The 23,434-nt window shown below is 42.4% G+C and overlaps 1 protein-coding gene across 2 annotated transcripts; it reads left to right on the top strand.

Annotated features, from left to right (window-relative positions):
- The first annotated feature begins 205 nt into the window (after positions 1–205).
- POU1F1 (POU class 1 homeobox 1) lies at positions 206–18,264 on the top strand. 2 transcript variants are annotated; one of them, XM_074983477.1, is made up of 6 exons: positions 206–347; positions 3,615–3,686; positions 7,335–7,580; positions 12,605–12,769; positions 16,134–16,194; positions 17,980–18,264. In XM_074983477.1, exons 1-6 carry the CDS (start codon positions 206–208, stop codon positions 18,191–18,193), a joined length of 900 nt encoding a protein of 299 aa, XP_074839578.1. In that variant the 3' UTR covers positions 18,194–18,264. The 2 variants fall into 2 exon arrangements, with proteins under 2 accessions (XP_074839578.1, XP_074839577.1); XM_074983476.1 differs by having other exon boundaries at positions 3,537–3,686.
- The last annotated feature ends 5,170 nt before the right edge of the window (positions 18,265–23,434 follow it).

The following is a 23,434-nucleotide window of genomic DNA, read 5'->3' as shown; positions in this document are numbered from 1 at the left end:
GGGCAAAGAACATTAATATGGATAAAGGGATTTCCTAGTGGTATAAATACCTGCACACGACCTACCTGTGCTCTGGAGCCCTTGTTTATGTATATATGCAAGTTAAGAGAACTGGACTAGAGTTTGAGCTGCTGTTAATCAATAAGGATCTATTTTGTTAGAAAATAGGAGAAGGTGTTTCTTTGTCTTTTCTCCTTTTGTGGGAATGAGTTGCCAGGCATTCGCTTCAGCCGACACCTTCGTGCCTTTGAATTCTGACTCCTCTTCTGCTCTGCCTCTGATAATGCATCACAGCGCTGCAGAATGCCTCCCTGTCTCTAACCATGCTACCAATGTCATGTCTACAGGTACTTTTTTTACTGGAACAGTTACACTCTTGTTAACTTTCTTTTTAAATGTATTTTGTCCCCTCTTTCTCTAAAGATTGCCAAACTTAACACAGAGTTAGTGAAATCTAGGCACAGCTATCTTATATCAACTTTGCCTCACCTGGGGCTACCTTAAAGCAGCAAAATTTTTACGAGGCTATAAATCGATGAATACATCAAGAGTGACTAAAATGTTTTCATTTTAGTTTGGTTTGGAGCTATCTCTAAATTTGCTAGGGGTTTGGTCTGAAGTATTTTACCAGAGCACTGACATTCTGGCTACAAAATACTATCAAACTTTTGTAACACAAAATAGTCTTTTGTAACATCTCCTTAAATAAACCAAATTATATTATATGAAATTGAATTTTTTTGAATTGAACATTGAATATAAATTGTTCAGTTTTGTTCAATAAATTATATAAATTGAATATAATTTCACAAATTATGTGAAACTGCACTTTACAAATATCTTAATTGTATTATTCCAAATAGGTGAGTACTTAATTGGGGGAGCTGCTGATGGAGGTAGATGAGGGAAATGCCCATTATTAGGAAAATTGACATTTTATTAAATGTAATAAATACTAGGCAAATATTCTAGAATTAGGATGAGATGTTCAAAGTAGCCAAGTTACTTAAGTACACAGGACTAGTTCTGTGTTTTTAAACTAGTTACTTTTATCTGACTAGGAATTTTAGTATGATTATGATTGGTTTTATATATATATATATATATATATATATATATATATATATATATATATATATGTGTGTGTGTGTGTCTTGAATATACATTCTGGGGTAGATTTTCTTTTTTAAAAATATCTTAGTAATTTAAGACTTAAGCATCTACTCTTAACCTATTGCCAAGAAGTTGGAAATGTCAATCTCTCTGAAAATCATGGGATGTGAGGGTTTCCAAACTGCAGAATGGCAACATTCAGCAGTAAACAATTCAGAAAAAGTCTTTAACTAACTCTTTGTCTAAGTTATACACCTTTTTAGAAACTTTTACACCTTTTTACAAACTGGTGTAGTTAAAGCAGTACTGTCCCTAGTGCAGATGTAGTTGTTCTGGTATGAATGCACTTTATCAGTATTAACGAGAAGTCCTGTGGCACCTTATAAACTAATGGATTTGATGAAGTGGGTCTTTGCCCATGAAAGTTACATTCCAAAATATCTACGTCTATAAGGTGCCACGGGCTACCCCTCTGATATTCATCAGTATAATTTATTCCCATATGGAAAAGAGAAGAAGCAGTACCTATCTACGGTTGCTTAATACCAGTATTACTGTGTCAGCGCTAGCCACTGTACTGTTCTCACTTTGCTGGTGGTAAAAATCATACCGTCTCCTCCCACAACTAATATACTAGCGCAAAAGTGCGTAAACTATAAAAGTTCCGTTCTAATTATCTGAACTTTGGTGACCATCCCCATGTGGTAAACTGTTAAAATTCTATAGCTCATTAAGCTGACATTTTTGCTATACTGCAGAAATCCTTCTGTGTATTTATACAACTCAGAAGAATCAAAGAAACCCATATAGTTCTGTGGTCTTAGTGACAACTCCTGGACAATCTAATGCTTTGAAAAACCCACTTATTGATATCGATTTTTCCTTTTGAGTCCCAGAGCTTTGATATAGAAATATTCATCAGGCAGCAACCAAGTCATGCCATTCTCATATCTGTCTTTCCCTGAGCTCTCTGCTGAGGCTGCCAACACAGGAGCCCATTTGTGACGAGGTTTTCTGTTATATGGATGTATATCAAACCAGAAATGGACAAATACGACAAACTCAGTTAACTCAGCCCACTGAACTGCCATCCCAGTACTGAGGTAACTGATATTGGAATTTCACTTAGGGCTTACCAGTTTGAGTTGTTATAAGTTCCTGAAGGAACCTTGATCTGGGATTCAGTGTTAATGTGGCCATTTGGAAACAAGGTGAATTTCTGAAAGGGGCAAAATTATGGACCCTTTATTGTTTTTAAGGGAGAGGGATAAGTCCATTATAAACCTCTTTCATGGATCAGCTACTAGAAGTAGATGCTATAGTCTCACTTTGTGTGATTTAGCATGTTTCAGCATGTCTTTAATATCCAAGATCATAAAAAAACCAGACTTTGTAGTTTGTGTGCATGAAGAATGTATGGTAGATTTTGGGTCTAGATATTATGGAGCAGAGATCTGAACCTTCTGTCTCTTCATTTTAGTCAGCCAAAATCATAAATATTTTTCTTCACAAAATTGATCTTAAAAAGCTCAATGCTTGGGGATACAGAAAACATTACAGAATATTTTGTCTGCATGAAATGCTTCCCGATTAAGGCAAATACTTTTATTATTGAAGCTCATGCTGCTTTTTAGCCCAGACCTGTGTTTCCTGAAATGCCTGACACATAATAGAGTAGCCAAGCTAACAATGAACTCAGGTTCCTTGTTCTTCAGACTTTGGCCAACCACACTGCTGCCTGTCAGTCCCTTGTGCAAACTATGGAGACAAAATGCTTGTGGATCTATTGTAGTTGCTGGTGCGAAATGTTGACTTGAATCTAAATTTTCAAAGGTTTGACTGTCTCAAACCTTTTGAATGCCCATCCAGAGACACTTTAAAGGGCCCTGATTTTCAGGGGGTGGGTACTCAGCACTTCTGCAGATCAGACTCTTTTACAGTGCCTCCATTTGAGTGCCACAAAATACTACAGGTGCAATGGTAGGCTTTTCTCTACATAAGGACTTATCCTCTTGGTTATGTATGCTCCTTCTATGGTTTTTGCATTGTAGGGGCTGATGGGCTTTTCAAAAATTTGCAAAACAATTTCAGCAAAAATAGATAGAACCAGAGGTGTGTTGGTGGCGGGAGATCTCATCTCCATATACATGTAAGTAGGAGAATGTGTCAGGCGGCCTAGATTATTAAGGTTGAGATGGTAAAGAAAGAAACGGGCAGGATAAATCACTGCTCTGGGTTAGAAGTGAGCTAACCAGTTTTCTCATGAGGCAAAAGCACCTCCTGCAGGCTATTTGCTGCGGAATTACCTTGGAAGTTAAAAGGCAGCAGAGAATAGTTAGCATACAGACAGAAACAAAATACAGATGTATTCTACTGCTGGACTGAACAGATATACCTTGAATACTCATACATTTTCTTATCAGTACTGTCTGTTTTGTCTTTGGTCCATACTCCTAAATGTTCCCATGTGCACTTCTCCATGGCGACTTTGGCAAACACATCTACAGGTCTTCATTATTCAGTACCTTCCTGTCATTATGGAAACCAGCAGTCTACCTATGGAGTGATGGCAGGTAAGATATATTCACTCTAACAGGATAATTATTTGCATGATTGTTTGGTGGAATTTTCCTCTAGAGGGACTGACGAAATGGAAGTTAATGAGAGGATGGCCTCATGATTTGGGCACTGGACCAGGACTAAAGAGAACTAGATTCAGTTTCATGCTCTTCTGTGGCCTCTGCCTCACTTCCCTATATGTGGCACTGGGTTAATGCTTCCTTTGTTTCACCCACTGTCTGTCTAGTACACTTAGGCTACAGCCACACTGCCGTGGGCTCAGGGTCAATGTTCTGGGTTTGATTTTTGCACATGCACAAAATGATGCTCCCAGGGGTCAAAGTTTGCCCCTGTGCTCCTTGCGAGAGGCAAGACGTAAGGAGGGTTGAAGGGAGAAGCACTTCCATTCACCTTCAGCCATGTAGACAGACATAGAAGTCAACCGCAGATAAGCTGATTTTAGCTACACAATGACAAAGCTAAAATTGCATATCCACAGTCAACTTCTATGTCTAGTGTCGATATATCCTTAGATTGGAAGCATTAGTGCTCTAGTGTAGGTAGTGCCCAATGCACTGGTCCAATCTCAGTGGGAGGCCCTGGGTCCTGGGCAGTGCAACAGTAAAAAATAGACCAATTATGGAACTTTTCCTGAATTCATTGGCTAAAATCAGCACAGGATGGAGCTTCTTCAGCATCCTCCATCCCTGGCAAGATCAGTTAAAGAAACAAAAATAAATGTCGTGCTGTTTTTGGTACTCATAAAACTTGAGACAAAATACGAAATATTCAATTAATTGTGACTCAGGTTTTGCCTGATGAACATTCTATTTCCTAATCCAGAGTCCACAGCCCTTTCTCTGAAGCTGATCTGGAGGAGGCGTGGAAGAAAAAAATTCAAAATGTGTTTTCTAAAATCCCCCCTCCATGTTCTTTCCTTCCCAGTCTCTCATGGTACTATGTGTAGTCTGAGGCCACACCCAAGAGCTGAGAGCTATGGGCCATCAGGATACTTACAATTTGATACTCACAATTTTATGTTCATAACAAAAAGCAGTCAAGTAGCACTTTAAAGACTAGCAAAATAGTTTATTAGGTGAGATTTTGTGGGACAGACCCACTTCTTATGTTGTGTGATAGTGGGGCTACTATACATGTGACATCACTATGCCTTTGCTATAAAACACCCAGGGGAATGTCTGGTCCCTCACCTGGTTTAGTAAATATATGAAGCACTAGTGTTGAAGACCCTGATGCAGGATTTATGGTTGATAAGTGATGGCAAACTTTGAAAAATGTCCTTTTTTAGGAATAACATCGTGCTTTCAACCAGAGTTAACACATCGGGAATGGTTTCTTTTCACAGAGATAGGAAATATGTTTAAAGGTCAAAGAAAAGTCATTTAATTCAATGTAGACTTTTCAAAATCTCATTCAGCAATATGAAATGTTTTCACACTCAGGCTCCATAGATCTTATGATGTAACTTGTAAAAGTGGTTCAGCAGTCAATGCAGTTCTTTAGATATCCCACTAAAGAGAGAAGAGAAATTGTTCAATAGAAAGGTGTTCTAGTCAAGTATCAACCAGCAAAATAATACAGTGTTGCTGGGGTCAGAGACTTCTATGGAAATAACTATGGCTCAAAGCTAATCAAAAAGCAAATGCCCACTTTATTTCACTCAAGAAAGAAAAATTGTAAGAATGAATCAACATAGGTGAATTTCCCACATGCAGGGTTTTCTGGGACAGCAAGTAAGACTTCTTTTCTTTTCTTTTCTTTTAGGCATCAAGCCTGCAACTCCAGAGATGTTATCAGCAAGTCTCTCTCAGAGTCGCATTTTACAGACCTGCAGCATGCCCCATCCCAATGTGGTGAATGGTGTTAGCACTCTGCAAGGCAAGTCCTTCTCTTATTTAGTCTCTTTTCCCTCCTGATATTTAACAATATCTTCCCCTTTTTCAGTCATATTGTACGTAACTTAGGCCTTGTGTACGCTAGCCCCCCCACTCCCATCAATCTAACCGATGCAACTTCAACTATGTAAATAAAGTAGATGAAGTCAACATACTTACCATGGTGTCTTTCACATGGGCAAATCAGCTGGGACTGCTTTCCTGTCAACTCTGGCTGCTCTTCTCATCCTGGTGGAGTACCAGAGTCAATGGGAGAACGTTCAGAGATTGATTTATTGCATAAATCAATGGTTGGTGGATTGATGGCTGCAGCGTTGATCCACTGTGTAGTGAAGACAAACACTCAATATACTAATAGGGTTAGAACCTTCATTGTACTCCCAGTTCCATGGAGGATGTAATCTAGGCCGTGAACATGACAAAAGGAGAAAAAGAGAAAGGAAGGGTGGTCTTGTGGTTTAGATGAAGGGCTGGGACACTAAAGATGTGGGTTTACTTCCAGACCAGGTTATAGACTGTTCAATTTTGCATGCCAATTATTCTCTTGATTCCCCACCTCTAAAATGGAAATAGGAATTCTTCTTTTCTCCCATTCCTTGTCTGTCTTGTTACTTCACAGCACAAGGTGGGTGAGGTAATATCTTGTGTCAGCTCAACTTTTCTTGCTCAGTAAAAGATATTGCTTTATCCAACTTGTCTCTCTAATTTTCTGGCTAGACAAACAAAGCAAGAAATAATGGAGGATACCACATTTTGCTTGTTCAAGACAGGGCGTATGTCTGTTTTTTCTGTGTGCCCCAGAAGAGAGACTTGATCTTGGTTAAATGACATAGCGTAGTCTAATAGCAAACAAAATTTTGCATAAAGTAGTTAATCTCTGGTCAGTTACTTTCTACTGTAAAAATATAGCGTGAAGAAGATTATCACTTGATGGGTTTTATCCTGCATCTTTATGCAGGGAAATTTCTCAATGAAATAGAGTGCAAATAGTATTGCATCTTCACATCATGTATAGTTTATAAAGTGAAATTGTTGGTGTCAGAAGACACACAAAGACCATGGGCCGGTCAACAAATGTAATCGGACATTGGTCCATTGACTTCAATGAACTGATGCCAATTCATACCAGATGAGGACATGGTACAATTTAAGTCTATTTAAGGAAAATGTAGGGTCCTTATTATCCTAGCAGCTGAATACTTCATAGCATGTAGTGCTATTACTTGCATGTTACAGATCAGGAACTAAGGCAGAAAGCAAGAGTGAAGGGAATTGAACCTGGTTTCCTAAGACTGATGCCTTTCTGTTGGAAGCAGCAGAGCTGACAGCCACGCCAGCTCCTTGGACAATGTGAGGGGGGACGTGGCTCTATGCCTTTGGAAGGGGCAGGGTGAAAGGTGGAAGGGGCTGGACCATGGGCTGCTGTCCCCCAGCACTGTCTGGAGCACACCACACAGTGTCCCCACCTCTCCAGGCTGCACTAAGAACCACATGGAGCCCTGTGGTGACAATTTAAAGGTTTCGGGGCTCTAGGCTCGGCCATTACCACAGCAGTTGGCAGAGACCCAGGCTCCTTTAAATCACTGGGCCCCAAGGCAATTATCCCCATTCTGTCCCTTACCTACCCCACAAGCTCTGCCATTGGTGGGTCTGGTCTATAGTATGTAATATTTCAAAGCATAACTGTTAGTAGAAATGCAGTGATGGACAACTATTGTATCACGTTCTGTTGTTGGCTTCATGCAGGTGGCCTGACCCCTTGCCTTTATAAATTCCCTGAACATGCTCTGAGTGCCAGTTCCTGTGCTCTGGGACATGGCTTTGCTCCCATCCACCACTCCATCCTTGGAGATGATCCTGTAACCACTGACTTCAAGCAGGAATTCCGTAGAAAAAGCAAGTCTGTTGAAGAGCCAATTGATATGGATTCTCCTGAAATCCGGGAACTGGAAAAGTTTGCCAATGAGTTCAAACTAAGGAGAATTAAGCTAGGTATGTATTTTCTACTAGACAACCATAGCCTGAAAATCCAAATGAAAGCTCAATTATATATTCTGTGATATGCTTTATCATTTAAAACCTGCCTCACATTTACCTCAAAGATTTGTTCAGAATTCATGTCCTCAGGCTTTTTACTTTGACAAGGAAGTGATTTTAAAACTTTATTCTATGTCTACACTTCTGTCTACCTCACAGAACAAATTATTGTTGATTAGCTATATTTTAGGGGAAAGTATGATCAGACACATAAATCACCCTTTAAAGTTGCACTTAATACAGCTGTTCAGGATTTTGATGAAAATTTTACCAGATAAGACTCAAAATCTAATTGTCGCTATGATAGTGAAACATCTATGAATACTTTCCCTATCAAAAATTATTCACCATTACAGTCATACAAGTTGTAAGGCTGATTTAATGTAGAATTTAAATACAAAAATGACACATTTTAAGGCAATTTTAATGGAGCTGGACAGGAAATCATTTTTCTCTTGTGCAAAAATAGATGAAAATAAATAGACAGAAAGCCGTGCTAGTTTATATACTATCAAAACAAAATAATTTCTTAGGTGATGAGCTTTTCTGGGACAGACCCACTTCCTCAGATCACGGGCATACCATGCTCACCTTGATATATTTCTGATTTGTCAACCTTGATTACTATTTTTGGTTCTCTGTGCCTTAAATATTGAATCTGTTCTGATATGGCTATGATCTGAAGAAGTGGGTCTGTACCACTTAAGTTCATCACCTAAGAAATTATTTTGTTAGTCTTCAAAGTGCTACTGGACTGCTTTTTTGTTTTGATGAAAATAAAGTATTATTCATCTTCATCAGCGATTTAGATACTGGCATAGAAAGTGCACTTATTAAGTTTGCAGATGATACCAAACTAGGAGGGGTTGCAACTGCTTTGGAGGATAGGGTCAAAATTCAAAATGATCTGGACAAATTGGAGAAATGGTCTGAGGTAAACAGGATGAAGTTTCATAAGGACAAATGCGAAGTGCTCCACTTAGGAAGGAACAATCAGTTTCACACATACAGAATGGGAGGAGACTGTCTAGGAAGGAGTATGACAGAAAGGGATCTAGGGGTTATAGTGGACCACAACTTAAATATGAGTTAACAGCGTGCTGCTGTTGCCAAAAAAAACCAAACATGATTCTGGGATGCGTTAACAAGTGTGTTGTGAACAAGACACGAGAAGTCATTCTTCCGCTCTACTCTGCGCTGGTTGGGCCTGGAGTATTGTGTCTAGTTCTGGGCACTGTGTGTCAAGAAAGATGTGGAGAAATGGGAAAGGGTCCAGAAAAGAGCAACAAGAATGTTCAAAGGTCTGGAGAACATGACCTATGAAGAAAGGTTGAAAGAATTGGGCTTGTTTAGTTTGGAAAAGAAAAGATTGAGGGGGGACATGATAGTGGTTTTCAGGTATCTAAAAGGGCGTCATGAGGAGGAGGGAGCATTTGTTCTTCTTGGCCTCTGAGGATAGAACAAGAAGCAATGGGCTTAAACTGCATCAAGAGAAGTTTAGGCTGGATATTAGGAAAAAGTTCCTAACTGTCATGGTGGTCAAACACTGAAATAGATTGCTTTGGGAGGTTGTAGAATCGCCGTATCTGGAGATATTTAAGAACAGGTTAGATAAATGTCAGGGATGGTCTAGACAGTACTCGGTCCTGCCTTGAGGGCAGGGGGCTGGACTCAATGACCTCTTGAGGTCCCTTCCAGTCCTAGCATTCTATGATTTTCACCACGTTGTTAATAGCAAAATCAACAAAAACGCATTTTAATTTTTTTAAGAGAGAAAACAACTGTTTTAGCAACACTCTCCATTTAGTCAAAAATCCAGTTTCACTTGAGGTGAAGAATTTTCATTCAGCTCTGGTCCACAAACCTTCCTTTAAGATTGTACTCTAAGGTGTGTGTGTGTTTTTTTTCTTTTTTTTCTTTTCCCACAAATTCCAATTGACGACTATAGTGTGATCCCTTCACTAGTATGCAGAATTAAAGAAAAGTTTCGTGTACATACATACATACATGTGGCTGGTTTAACAAGAATTGTTTTAAAATAGATTTATTTCAAATGGGGCATAATCCCTGTGAGAACACTCTGAAATTGATTAAATCTGATTCATATCAATACAAGACAATCAATTACACCCTAACAAGCAAAATTGATACTTCACTCTTAAAAGAAGGGAGTTAACAGCAATTAGGCTTGATCTACATTTAAAATCTGTCTTGGCATAGCTACATACACACCTCTGAGCTTTGTAGGTATGCTGACAAACCCTCTAGAATAGATACAACTGTGCTAATTAAAGAGGATTTCTGCCAGCACAACTAATTTTGTTTGGTGAGTGTTACTACACTGACAGAAAAACTCTTTCTGTGAGTGTATAGTGCATCTACACTACAGTGTTATACCAGCATATGCTCTGTAGCGTAGATGTAGAAGGGTTGCTAAACAGACTTAGTTAAAGTAGTACAACTTTTGCATATATAAAGGCATTAGTTAAATTGGTGTAACTATGTAGACAAGGTCTTGGAAAAAACCAAGGGAGAACATAGTTGAAAGCTGAGGGAGAGGTCCCTGTCTACGTCTTGGGAGAAGAGAGGCCTCCCATGTCGTGTCTCTGCATGGGCTGACAAATTATCATGCCTCAAGCAGAATAATCTAACTTCAAAATCTGGGATGAGACGATGGGTTTTTGCAAGGCTTTCTGTCAGTAGGTGGAGAATTGCCAGCACTTGGCAGAAGGAAACAAATTGCTCAGTCTAGGATACCTCTATCAGCATCTGCCTGAGTCTTCACTCTTGACCTTCTGCTAATTCCTTCCCCTCCTATGGGGGAGACAGAAGAAAGGGCAAGGTACCTCCTGCCTTTCCAGGGAAATAGGGATGGCCTCAGACCAGCGGCTTCCTCTTCCTTAGCCAAAAACCAGGGGACACAGAATGGCTCTGTCAGTTCCTTCTCTCTTTGTAGATGTCTGTACTTTGGTGGGGGCTGGGACTGGTGGGACAGCTCAGTGCCCCATTCCTCACACACTCAATCACACACACACACACACACACACACATAAGCATGCATTTTTGTTTGGCTCTTTGGGAACTTTCACTTCTCTCAGGTGCACATATTGCCTTGTCTCCATTTTCTTCCCCAGACTGTGTCCCATCAACCAAAATGATGCAATTCACTGAATTATTTCATTGTACAATCTACAGCCACCAAAACTGAGGTGCTCCCCACCCTGCTGTGAGCGGTGGTAACCAGTTTATCACCCTCTGAGAACTACATGGGGATGATGTGAAATGTATGGATGATCTCAGCACGGTTTCTGGTGGAAATATGGCCACATCATAGTCATGGACAGCTTCACTATAGCACAAAGATAAAATGTCCATCAGTGCTACGTTATCCCAATCAACCTAGAGATTTCCCTCCATGACAGGGTTGTGGCACACTGGTGGGGAAGTATGAGGAAGTTGTCTGTGCTACACTGTGAAGAAAAAAGATGTGTGTGTGTGTGAGAGAGAGAGAGAGAGAGAAAGGACAAAGCTGGCCCCTTTGTGGGTACTAAATTCAGTTTGTGAATTAAGAGTTGTCATTTTTACAGTCTCTCTTATGACAATATATTGTATCATTACAAAATGTGGCATGACTATAAAAATAGGAAATTTATATGATAGTTACATTATCTCTACAGCTACAGGGATATCCAGGGATATTCACATTTAAATCCACTTACAGTACAGAAGTAAGGGCTAGAATACGGTATACTGTCTGAAACAGTGTTTACAGTCTGTGAGGTTTTGTTGTATATCATGACTATGCAACTGTCAGCCAGACAAAGGGCAAGATTGCTATGCCCTAGAATATTTCAGCAGCAGCATCCTGAATTCTTGCGGAGTGACAACTTGCATTAACTTAAACAGATGTGGCTGAATAAAGACTGCAGGATTGGGTTGAATGCCATTAATAAAATTGGGATGTACCAATAGCCTAAACTGAAGTGGACAGTGTCCTTCTAGTGCACAGTGTTAAAATTAATTCAGACACAGGGTTTGATATAGTGAGGTCCTTAGCACTCTACTTACTACCATTAATAGGAGGGGAAGACACTCAAGATCTTAAAGATTATGCCAATTGTGGGGACGAGGTAGACGTCTTAAACTGTGTCTAGAATGAGGGTTAAGCCTATCTAACAACAATGCTCACTGACATTTTTTGCAAGCCCTGAGCAATGTAGCTGGGTCGATGTAATTTTTAGGGTGTGGATTTGTCCTTTGAGAGCATGGCCCAGTCCTGGAAATGGGGTTGGAAATCATGTTTTATTTTGTTTTGTACACTCTTCTCTGAATATTGGAAGTGCCTAGAGGCTCTGATCATGGATGAGGGTCCTATTGAGGCAGGCACTGTACAGATACTAATAAAATGACAGATCTTCCCCCACAGAGTTTATAAACCAAGTATATAAGGAGAATCAGTAGGTGGCCACAACAAATGGAGGGTAAATGAGACTAAGCAGGAAGATGATGATGATTACTGTGAGAAGCAGCAGTCACAGCAGTTGTTGTGGTTTGAGTAAAAATCAGAGTATATTCTTTGATTCTTTTTTAAGTCTTTAACTCTGCATTTTTCTTCTTTGCTGGGTTTCCGCCAGACTCCTAACATTAAAATAAACTTGTAATCCTGTGTAAAAATTTCTGCGTGATCATTAATGGTTGCTACCTGCCTACAATATCACACTGGTCAAAAGAACTTTGTCTCATGATGGATGTGGTGCTGGATGCTCATGTCACCTGTCTTACACTTTTGAACTCCACTGACATCAACTGAGTTACACCTGAGTAAGACTGAGGCCCAATCAAAAAGAGGCAAAGAAAACGCTTATGGTATATCACCAAAAAGTGTGTGTTGGATGTAGTGATCAAGGCAGTGTGTGCCTTCATGTAAATAAACCAAATTAGAATACTTAATTTTTTTTCTCTTTATTGCTTTTTGACAGGTTACACACAAACAAATGTCGGAGAAGCCCTGGCTGCTGTGCATGGCTCTGAGTTCAGTCAAACAACTATTTGTCGATTTGAAAATTTGCAGTTGAGCTTCAAAAATGCCTGCAAACTGAAACTGATATTATCCAAGTGGCTGGAAGAAGCAGAACAAATAGGAGGTAGATATTTATAATGCCTTGGGAATTTAGTCTTTCCTTGACAAGAATCTTGTACATGCATTAAATTCAGTAGGACTGATGCCTGTCATGGGTGGAAGAAAGCAAACCTTCCAGAAACGTACCGCAGGCACAAATTAGAGTGATGTAGCTCTCTTATATGTCCCTTTTTTCTCTCAAGACCATTTATGCAAACTAGTTCAGGTCTTGTGGAATAGGGCAGCTGCTTTTCAATGCACTACCATTGAATCAATGCAAAAGACCGCATAGGTGGGTGGAAGAATCACTGATACAAGGAGACCTTCCAATGGTAGACTTCTGATGTTGACACTCCTACACCAGCTTGCTCCCTACCATTGGTGTCAGAGATATGGCAATGGGAAAAGGGATGCGACTAGCCAACACAACACCTCCTAGAGCTGTAGTAGGGAGTGGATTGTATGGGGGTTGTGGCATCTGCTCTTTGCCATTGGAGGATCCCTTTCCCTGTGCCCTGCAAACTTGCAGTTGCTGGATGAACCCCTCAGACTCCAGGGCACAGGCATGATTTAGGACATGTATTTTGTGGGTCTTCTGTTCCCTGGCACCCTGGCAGCAGTCCCGTCACAGGGTGGTTGCCTCATTCCCCAGCATCCTGCACCTCAGAGGTAGCTCCTGCTGCAGAGGAGCTCTTCCATGGGACCTCTGCTGCCAGGGACCCCTTCTGTGGGGTGACTGCCACATTCCCTGGCCACCTCTCCTGGGAGGCTGTGGAGCCCCCCTATTCTTGGCAACCCCTCCTCAGCCAGGAGGTTGTGGAGCTCCATCTTCCCCACCCCTTCATTGGGAAGCTGCAGAGCCCCCATAACTGGTATTGCCTCACTGGGAGGCTGCAAAGCCCTCATCCCTGGTGCCTCACCATGGGGCAGCAGCCCCCATTGCCAAGGAGCCCTGACACAGCAGCTCCCCCATGCCCAGAGGCTGATGTCCCATATTTTGCCATAGAGCAATGTGGTCACCTTACTAATATTCCAGTCACGAGATTTATCCCTCCAACCTCTGTGATACCAGTTGCCATAATTTGGCTTACATACTAGTATTTTCATTTCTTCCTGTTTATTCCCTGTATTACCTGTATCTGCACAGAGGCATCTAATCTGCTGAGCACATTCCCCCACTAATTTCCCTCTTGTTCTACTTATAACCCTGTTGTAATTTTTCAAGTCTTGAGCTGCGTCTACACGTGCACGCTACTTCGAAGTAGCGGCACCAACTTCGAAATAGCGCCCGTCACGTCTACACGTGTTGGGCGCTATTTCGAAGTTGAAATCGACGTTAGGCGGCGAGACGTCGAAGTCGCTAACCCCATGAGCGGATGGGAATAGCGCCCTACTTCGACGTTCAACATCGAAGTAGGGACGTGTAGACGATCCGCGTCCCGCAACATCGAAATAGCGGGGTCCTCCATGGCGGCCATCAGCTGGGGGGTTGAGAGATACTCTCTCTCCAGCCCTTGCGGGGCTCTGTGGTCACCGTGGGCAGCAGCCCTTAGCCCAGGGCTTCTGGCTGCTGCTGCTGCAGCTGGGGGTCCGTGCTGCATATACAGGGTCTGCAACTAGTTGTTGGCTCTGTGGATCTTGCACTGTTTAATGAAAGTGTGTCTGGGAGGGGCCCTTTAAGGGAGCGACTTGCTGTTGAGTCCGCCCCGTGACCCTGTCTGCAGCTGTGCCTGGCTCCCTTATTTCGATGTGTGCTACTTTGCCGTGTAGACGTTCCCTCGCTGTGCCTATTTCGATGTTGGGCTGAGCAACGTCGAAGTTGAACATCGACGTTGCCGGCCCTGGAGGACGTGTAGACGTTATTCATCGAAATAGCCTATTTCGATGTCGCAACATCGAAATAAACTATTTCGAAGTTGGGTGCACGTGTAGACGTAGCCTTGCAGAGCAGCTAGATTTTTTTTTTAATACTTAATTGTGGGCATTGGTAAACTACCCCCTCTGAACCTTGTTAAAAGCCCTCACTAGGCTGGTGAATCAGTATGTGAAGATACTCTGGCCCTGGTTGGCCCGTATCTTGCCAGCAGTCCTGCTTAACAGAAAAGCAAACTATAGTTGAGGAAACCAATGGTGCAATTGTAGATGCATCTAAAACCAGCCCTTACATGCAGTGGCAAATGGTGAGGGGAGTTCCTGCAGGGGGCACAACCCATTTGCCCCCCAAGCCCTCCTGCCTCAAGCCCTGCCTCACCACCCTTGCTCTGCCCTCACCCTCTTCTTCCTCCGGAAAGGCTATGCCACTTCTGCTGAGTGCAGGGGTGGTCCCGTCTTCCCTCAGAGTGGTGCAGCTCCAGAGCAGCATGAACTGTTCTAGCTCACTCTGCTCTCAGGCTATGCCACTCAGAGGCAGAGAGGGGCAGGACTGCCACCACACTCACTGGAAGTGGCAAGCACAGTGAATGTGGGGGAGGGGCAGGCACTGGGCTTGCATGTGACACCTCATGTGTTGTCCCTGCTTGTCTGAGCTTGGCCTGCATTCGTTACCAGCAATGACTGCTTGAAAAATGTTCATACTGGGTACAAACTCTTTTGTCCTGTGTTTGGCTTTTCAAGCTATTGATGTAGTTTTTTCAGTGAATTTTGAAATGAACTTAATCTTTTGGAACAAATTACAGCAAGGTCGCGACATTTGCGAGTTTAACGTTCGTGAATTCAATTATTCGTGAGTGGCTGCCACTTCCCTGGGCCTCCAGAACAGGGAGCTGGCAGCTGCTGCTTCCTCAGGACTTTGAGAGCCAGCCAAGGGCATGGCATGGTCACTGACTGGCTCCCATGGCCCCGCTGCCCGTCTCCACCTCCCCCTGCTACTGCCCACAGCTGCCCAGGAGCCCACTGCATTCCTCTTCCCCAGCCAGGGTAAAACGATATTCACGAAATTCAACATTCATGAGGGTTCTCAACACCAAACCTTCACCAACGTTGTGACCCTACTGGCATATGTCCAACATTTCCCAATCTTTAATAAGCTGCCAACAAAACAAAACAAAACCCTTGATCAGTCCCAAACCCTGCTGTGAGCTGCAACAAAATTCAGCCCTGGGACCTGACCTGTGGTTCAGAAACATTTTTATGTACAGACTGATTCTGACACCCTCAAGCATGAATCAGCTGTGAACCAACCTACGTTCCCCCCTGCCCCACTCCTGAAGGGTGCAGTTACAGCATTCAGCCACCAGATGTCGAACTGAAAAATGTTTCAAAGACGACCATTCAGCAACCCTACTGCATGCGTTCCTGGTGTTAAAACACAACTAGTAATAATGGTTTATAGAAATTATTGTATTTGTTTTAATCTTGTATTGAAAATAACTTCCTCTTTTTGTATATAGCTTTATACAATGAAAAAGTTGGAGTGAATGAGCGGAAAAGAAAGCGCAGAACCACCATAAGGTAATAAAATACTTCAGAAAATTATGCGTTGGAAGTACTTTTTTCAGACCCCTCTTCTGGTTGAAATCCATGTAATGCTTTTCCATAAAGGCCCTATCTAGACCTGCCTGAAAAATCAATCAAATTTTGAAAAACGAGGACAAATTTTATGTGAAAATTTTCATGAAAAAAAAAATCCCATTTATCAACTAGCTAGGAAGCTGAAAGAGAACTTTCAACTGTTTAATTTTTTTCAACAAACCTCCCACACACATTTTTGCTTCGTATAAAAAACAAAACCAAAACCAAAGAAAACTACACCCATTAATGATACCAATAGTCCCCTCCTTTATGATGTCCAACTCAGTAAAAATCTTCTGTACTCTGCTGGCCCTTGATACAGCCTCTGAACTTCCTTTATGGAAGGTTTGATGATACAGGATAAATTTCCGTGTTTCTATAACTTGTGGTGTTTAGCTCTGGTGGGTTGAGGGAAAAAGCCTGTTGCCAAGAGCATCTGTCACTGTCCCTGCCCCTGCCCAGAGATCTGAATTCTGTTTCGGCAGCAGGGCTTTCACAAGCTGTAAGGAAAGAGAGAAAGGGCACTGGTGCCAACTTCACATAGCAAGGAGTTTTCAGAATCACTATGTCACCATTTAAGAAATCAAAAGATGTCAAAAATGTCACTAAAAACTTCCACATAATTCAACAGGGAATTTACACACACACGGCTACATTTGTGTTGAACATAATACTAAATTAATACATTATAGAATTTCTTTATACACTAATCACTGAAGATGATTTTAGACTGTAAGTCATATTCAAACAGATGTTTGTCGTACAGGTCTGAAGTGCATTCCTGGGGTTCTTGGGCTGAGAGGCTATGAATGAGAGGAAGAGTTTGACTAGAGCTCCTCCTAGCAGAACAGCTTTCTCTGCTTTTGGCCCTTACTGTACCTGGAGCTTGTTCAAGAGCTGTGGTCCCTATCTGTATTCCAAGCATGGGTGTGTATGCATGTCATGCACCAAAGTCAGAACTGTAGCAGTAACCAACATAAAAGAGAAAATGAATTATTAATTAAATTACGTTAAGGTCCCACTAACGTTACCTGCAGAATTTTTGCTGAAGTAGCTTGAACTTCACAAAAATATGCACGCTTCATATCTAAAATGAAGAGTAGTGTCCTCCTGCGGTCAAAAAAAATGGCATAGCTACTGCCAAATTTAGATGAGACAAAGTTTGTTTTTCTTTTTTCTTTTTTTGGTACAAGCACATTTCAGGCTCCCTCATTCTTTTGGAGATATAAACAACAGAAAGAAAAAGAAAAGTGGAGATAAGTTTTACGTATATTTAGCCTAACCTTGTGAATATGGGGAGAAAATAGCATTCTTAACTTTAATACTGCCTCTACCAATTCAACCAAGCATGTCTTTGGGTTCTACTGTTGCATAAGGAGCAAATTAAAACTGACTTTTGGAGGGAGTCTGATGATTGTTGGAACAAATTGTCACAGGCTGCATAATATACAGAAACATTAATGCATTACCTGTACCAATTAACATAACATCCTAATGGTTTACAGTGTGGACTGAAGGGAAAGAGACTGTCAGATTTTTGCAGCCCATGTCATTATTAGACCTCTAATGCCCTTTAAACCCAGCTGTTTACTGGAAAAGGGGGAAAGCAAAACAACTTCTTCCCTTTTTCATGTAACAATTTTAATGTCTGTATAATAGCAGCTATGACCTGAGAATGCGGAAAAAAAAAATCACTAACTGTGGCATTTTAATCTCTTCTTCCAGTATTGCCGCTAAAGAAGCTCTAGAGAGAAACTTTGGGGAACAAAGTAAGCCTTCTTCTCAAGAGATTATGAGGATGGCTGAGGGGCTCAACCTTGAGAAGGAAGTTGTGAGAGTTTGGTTTTGCAACCGAAGACAAAGGGAAAAGAGAGTGAAGACAAGTTTACACCAGACCACCTTTAGTTCTCTTACGAAGGAGCATCATGAGTGCCGGTAACGCTTCCTGTCATAGCTGAGGATTTCTGAGTGTATTTTTTTTTTAATATATAAAATGTTTTCCAATCTGAAAAGCAGTGCACCAAAAACGTTGTTTCCTTTGAGTTAATCAGTTTTTAACTAACATATCTTGGATACAATTGATTTTAATGTGTAAAGTTTGAAACATTCCTACTATATGGCTATGTCTACCCTTCAGAGATCTTCCAAAGGAAGGCCTTCCACAAAATATTTTCCTGAAGAACTTCTTTTGAAAGAGTGCATCTACACACAAAAAATTAGATCAAAAGAGCGATCTGCTCCTTTGAAAGAGCGCATCCACACAGCCCCCACTCTTTCAAAAGAGCAGGGCCAGGGATTGAAAAATCAAGCCCCATGAGGACTGCTCTTTTGGGGCGGGGGGGGGGAAGGGCCCAGAGTGTCTACACACTTTTTCTTATTTTGAAGGAAGGTGTTCTTCCTGAAATGGGATTGGAAGAGGGCTTATGAAATAAGTACCACATTCTTTCGATTTAATTTCGAAAGAATGCTTTGTGCGTGTAGATGCGCTGCTGGATATTTTGAAAGAGTTTCTTCTTTTGGAAAATATTTGAGAAGAACTTGCTAGTGTAGACCCAGCCTATATGTTTATGAAGAGAAGAGTATTGCTTAGCTGATTATTAATGTGTTACAAATTACACACGTACTACATTTCATCTACCAAGGTGGGGAACATTTTTTGAGTTGGGGGGGCTACTGACCACAGAAAATCAGTCAGGGCCAAATGAAAGTGAGAAGCAAAAATAAATAAAATCCCATAAAACCCTCACTGATGTGGCCCCTGATAGGGACACCTTACTCCTCTCATGCACGCTTCAGCACCACAGGCGGGAGGATATTAAAGAGGGGGCTGAGGTTTAGGGCTTCTCACAGGCCAGATTAACTCTTTTTGGGGGCCCAGCATGGAAAGAAAATGGGGCATTTGGGAGGGGGCTGCTGGGGAGTAGGTGGGGTGTCTGGGCAGGATGGAGGGTTGCAGGAGTGGGGCTGGGAGGGATTTTGGGGTCTGGGTGGGAGGTAAGATGCATAAGTGGGCTGGGGGCAGCAGCGGAGGAGTTCAGGAGTGGGCTGAAGCTGAGGGACCTGTGGGGGGAAGGGTGCAGGAAAAAGATGAGGGTGGAGGGGATCTGGGTGGGAAGAGGTGCAGGAGCAGGGTCTGGGTAGGAGCCAGGAGTGGGCTGGTGCTGCTTATCTCTGGCTGCTGCCCCCTTCCCCAGCCTCTCTAGTGAGATTCCCCCCTCCCTCCCCCATTGCTGCCAGGACCTGCTGCTCTGACTGGCCAGAATTCCCGTCAGAGTGGTGGGAGAAGTCTCTTACAGGCTGTGGTATGTTAGTTTCCCCAGCTGGGGCCATGGGGGGAGGAGGAGGAGGGGCGGAAGTGGCATGCAGAGCCTGGAGCTGCTTCAAGTCCCTGTCTTACTCCCGTCTCCCAGTCGAACTCATAGTCCAGATCCAGCCTCAGCCTGCCAGCTGTGGCACAAGGCTCAGGGCTCCACACCACCTTGGGTTGGATGCTAGGGAGGAGAGCCCTGAGCCTCAGGGTGTGGATCTGGACTACGGGCTGGTAATGCAACCCCACGATGGCGGGCTGAGTTCTAATTAAGCAAGGCCCTGCACAACTGACCTCCAAAAAGGAACATGTGTCTGTCTGGTCAGAAGAGAACTGCCATGTACTAGTCTGGTTAACTAAGACAATACAGCGTGGAAGTGGGATCTGGGCTGGAGAAGGGGGTTGGATACAGGAGGGGGTGAGAGGTTTGGGCTGGGGGACAGAGTTCCAGCCTGGGGCCAAGGGGTTCACATTGCAGGAGTGGGTGCAGGGCTTGAGCTTGAGCTCAAGGAGGGAGAGGTGTGTGGGAAGGGGCCTCAGGCCTAGGGTTTGGGAGTGCTGTATCTGGGTGGCTCCTCAGAAGCAATGACACATTCCTGATGCTCCTTGGCAGAGGTCTGACTAGGCACAATTCTTCCATCAGCAGATACCACCTCTGCAGCTCCCATTGGCTATAGTTCCCAGCCAATGGGAGCTGCAGAACCACTGCTGGGGGGCTACACAGAGCCCCTGTGGCCATTTCTCCAACTACAAACAGCAGAGACATGCTGTTACTTCAGGGAGCCTGCCAGCCCCACACCAACCAGACTATAAAGTGTATGTTCAGTAAATATCAGAAATGCCAAATTATAGAGCCGTCTGGTTGGTACAGGGCCAGATAACACAGTTTTCACTAATTTTGAGGCCAGAATGCCAGGTAGCAGCTCAGATTTCTAGGATGGAAACATTATAAAGGCATTCTCTGGCTGTTGCCTTAGCCCTGTTAGAATGAGCTTTAAGTCCCCTGAGGTACTGACACCTTTGCTAATGTGTAACATTTCTCAAAACACAGCCAATCCATTTAGACAGTTGCTGAGCAGAAATAGCATTCCCTTTACACTGATCGCCAAAGGCTACGGAAAGTCCTGCTGACTTTCTAAATGCTTTAAACCTAGTTAAATCAAAACTCAAGTATAACCTCATTTCTCCCTGGAGAGGAGGAGGTTCAGAAAAGAACAGGCAGAAATCATTATTTATATTCTCCCCTCCTGCCTTATAGACAGATGACTAAATTAGTTCATTGGTCCACTTACTGTGAAACCAGGGATTGTGCAGCACTGCAATGTGATTTCAACCCTCACAAGGGATAGGTAGTAATCATAGCTGCAACATTGCTCCCATTATTTGTTGCAAGGATACTAATTACTGCGAACATATTTCAAGCTTTTTCCCAGGACTAAAATTACAGGAATGCACATTAGTGATAATGGCAAATAAAAATTAGTTTTGTGTGGAGCAGTCTGGATGATGACTTGGAAAATGACTAGATAATAGATCCAGAAAGCAGTTATAATATTTGAGGTCACAGTGTATAGCAAGTAGAATATATCCATGTTGGTGTGATTTAAATAATACATAAGCACAGGAAGGGACCCTAGACTTGTTAAACTAAGGAATATAGGCTCCTGTATTAAGAAAATATATCCTTATGAATGAACTGCATTACTGATGTTCTTCTTGAGAGGATTCTAAATTAAAAGTAAGGGGAAGGATATCCTTCTCTTCTTTACCAAATCACATTTTACACAGGATATGAACTATTCTAACCACAGCCTGTCTCAACATGAATGCAGATCAGGCAACACTTTATAGAACAAGAATCCACCTTGTGGGTCTCAGCCACACTAACCACAGGTGCTGCATTCAAAGAAATGTACTTTCTAAAATCCTTGGAAAGCAGAGACAAATGAAGGTGAGGACTTGTAAATTTATTCCTTGATTTTTTTGTTTGAATTTTCTTCAGTTGCAGTAGGCATATTTAGTCAATTTTTTAATGAAGCATAGTTTAGATTTTATTTATATTCTAAATTATTTGCCAGTTTAAAAAGGGTTGATGAGAAACTGGAACATCACTATATGCCAAAAATAAAGCATTGTTGAAATAACCCATAATGCCAAATGTAGCTGTCCATGTTTATTTGGTTGTGATAGTATTTTGATTTTTAGTTAGCTATTCCACTCTTCTTTTTTCCATGCTATAGTAGTTACAGCGATTGCATCAGCAGGATCTAGCAGGCTGCTCTTGTTCTTCACAGCTGTGTCTACACTACAAGAATAACTGCAAAGTAGAGCATCCACACACATCCTACTTCAAAGTTAACTTCAAAGTAAGTGGGGGAGAGCATGTAGATTCTCTGCTGGCTACTTCAATGTAGTAGCTAACTCCGAAGTTAGTTCCTAGTGTGGATGCAGCCCCAGAGTTTGAGAATAAAGAATCATTTCAGAAGCATGGCAAAATAAAATAAAATCAGGCACTCTGCCATGTTCACATAAGGAAATGTGAATGGTTAACTAGATCAAACAGCTTGTCCAAAAACACATGAGTCACAGAAACACCGATGAGTCAGGCACGCTTTGAACCACAAGACCAAGAGTCTTAAGATGTCCTACAGCTAGATCCCCAGCCCTCAGGAAGGTGGGGGTTCAACCCTTTCTGTAGGAGCTGCTGATTGCTCCTGTCTAGTTTCATCCTCTTCTAAGCGCCCTTCCAAGAACGTGCTTCTGGTACCTGATACTTTAAATCTGGGGGTCAAGCAGCTACTTTTTTTTTTAAACCTTCACAAGGCATTTCTTCCCCCACTTCTGGATTATAAATATTCTAATATTTTCCTTTGGTAGGGTTGAGGTGATGCCTTAACATTTTATAATATGCTTAGTGGTGAGACTGGCATTATCCACTAATCTGTACAGTAAACGCAAGATTTAACAGACTAATGGGGGGAAGGGGTGTCCATTAAAGCCAAAAGTCCACTCAGTCAAGGGTTTACTTCCCACCCATCCTTGCCTGGCTCCTCCAAATCCCCCACATACACACAAATGCCAGGGACTCAAAAGGAGCCTGTTACAGTGGCTGGAGCTGCCAACCCCCTACCAGGAGTGGGGCACATAGGTGAGTGAGGTCTGCCCATGTATGCGCCCCACCCCTGGTGGGAGGAATGCATGGCAGCTCTGGTGGAGGCTGTGGTCCAGGCTTCCAAGGAGGGTTCTGCTGCGGCAGACGCAGTAAGTCCCTTACTTTTGGGTGGAGGGGGGCTTTAGGATTTTACAGGGCCCAATTAAGCAGACCTCAGGAAAAACGGGGAGTGGGGGGATGGGCTGGTGGACATCTGTTGCTCCCGAAGACCGCTAAATCATGGTCCATTTAAAAAAAATACTGTAGTATGCTGCCACTACCAATAACAGGTATGTCACCCCTTTGGTCTGATTAATGATAAAAGCAACTGACCTTTGAATTAATTCAATAATTCAAGAGCGTGTTTGAAACAGGAGAAGTACATTGTAGACAAATGGTTGATGAAATATGGGGCACATTATATCAAGCCTATAGCAAGAATTACTGGTTTTGCTTTGCCAAAATGATCAGTTTCCCTGATGTAAGTTCTGCATTTCTAATACAGCCATATTCTTTGTTCCGACTGCGGCAGGGCTAGGTTTGGGAAGGAGAGGATTAAACAATAGAGAGAAGGGGGATTGGAGCAGGGTCAGCAGTTTTCAGCTTGTCACTTACCCCTGCCGCCCCACCCAATAAACCCATGCTATAGTTGCATGTACAACCACCTTCCCACATCCCCAGAGAAAACACCAGCAAAATAAAAAACCCGCTGGAATTCACAA

Source organism: Carettochelys insculpta, chromosome 1 (genome assembly GCF_033958435.1).
Source record: "Carettochelys insculpta isolate YL-2023 chromosome 1, ASM3395843v1, whole genome shotgun sequence".
In the NCBI taxonomy this organism is placed as follows: Eukaryota; Metazoa; Chordata; order Testudines; family Carettochelyidae; genus Carettochelys; species Carettochelys insculpta.
Note: the sequence above shows the minus strand (reverse complement) of the source record. Positions and strands in the feature narration are given on the sequence as shown.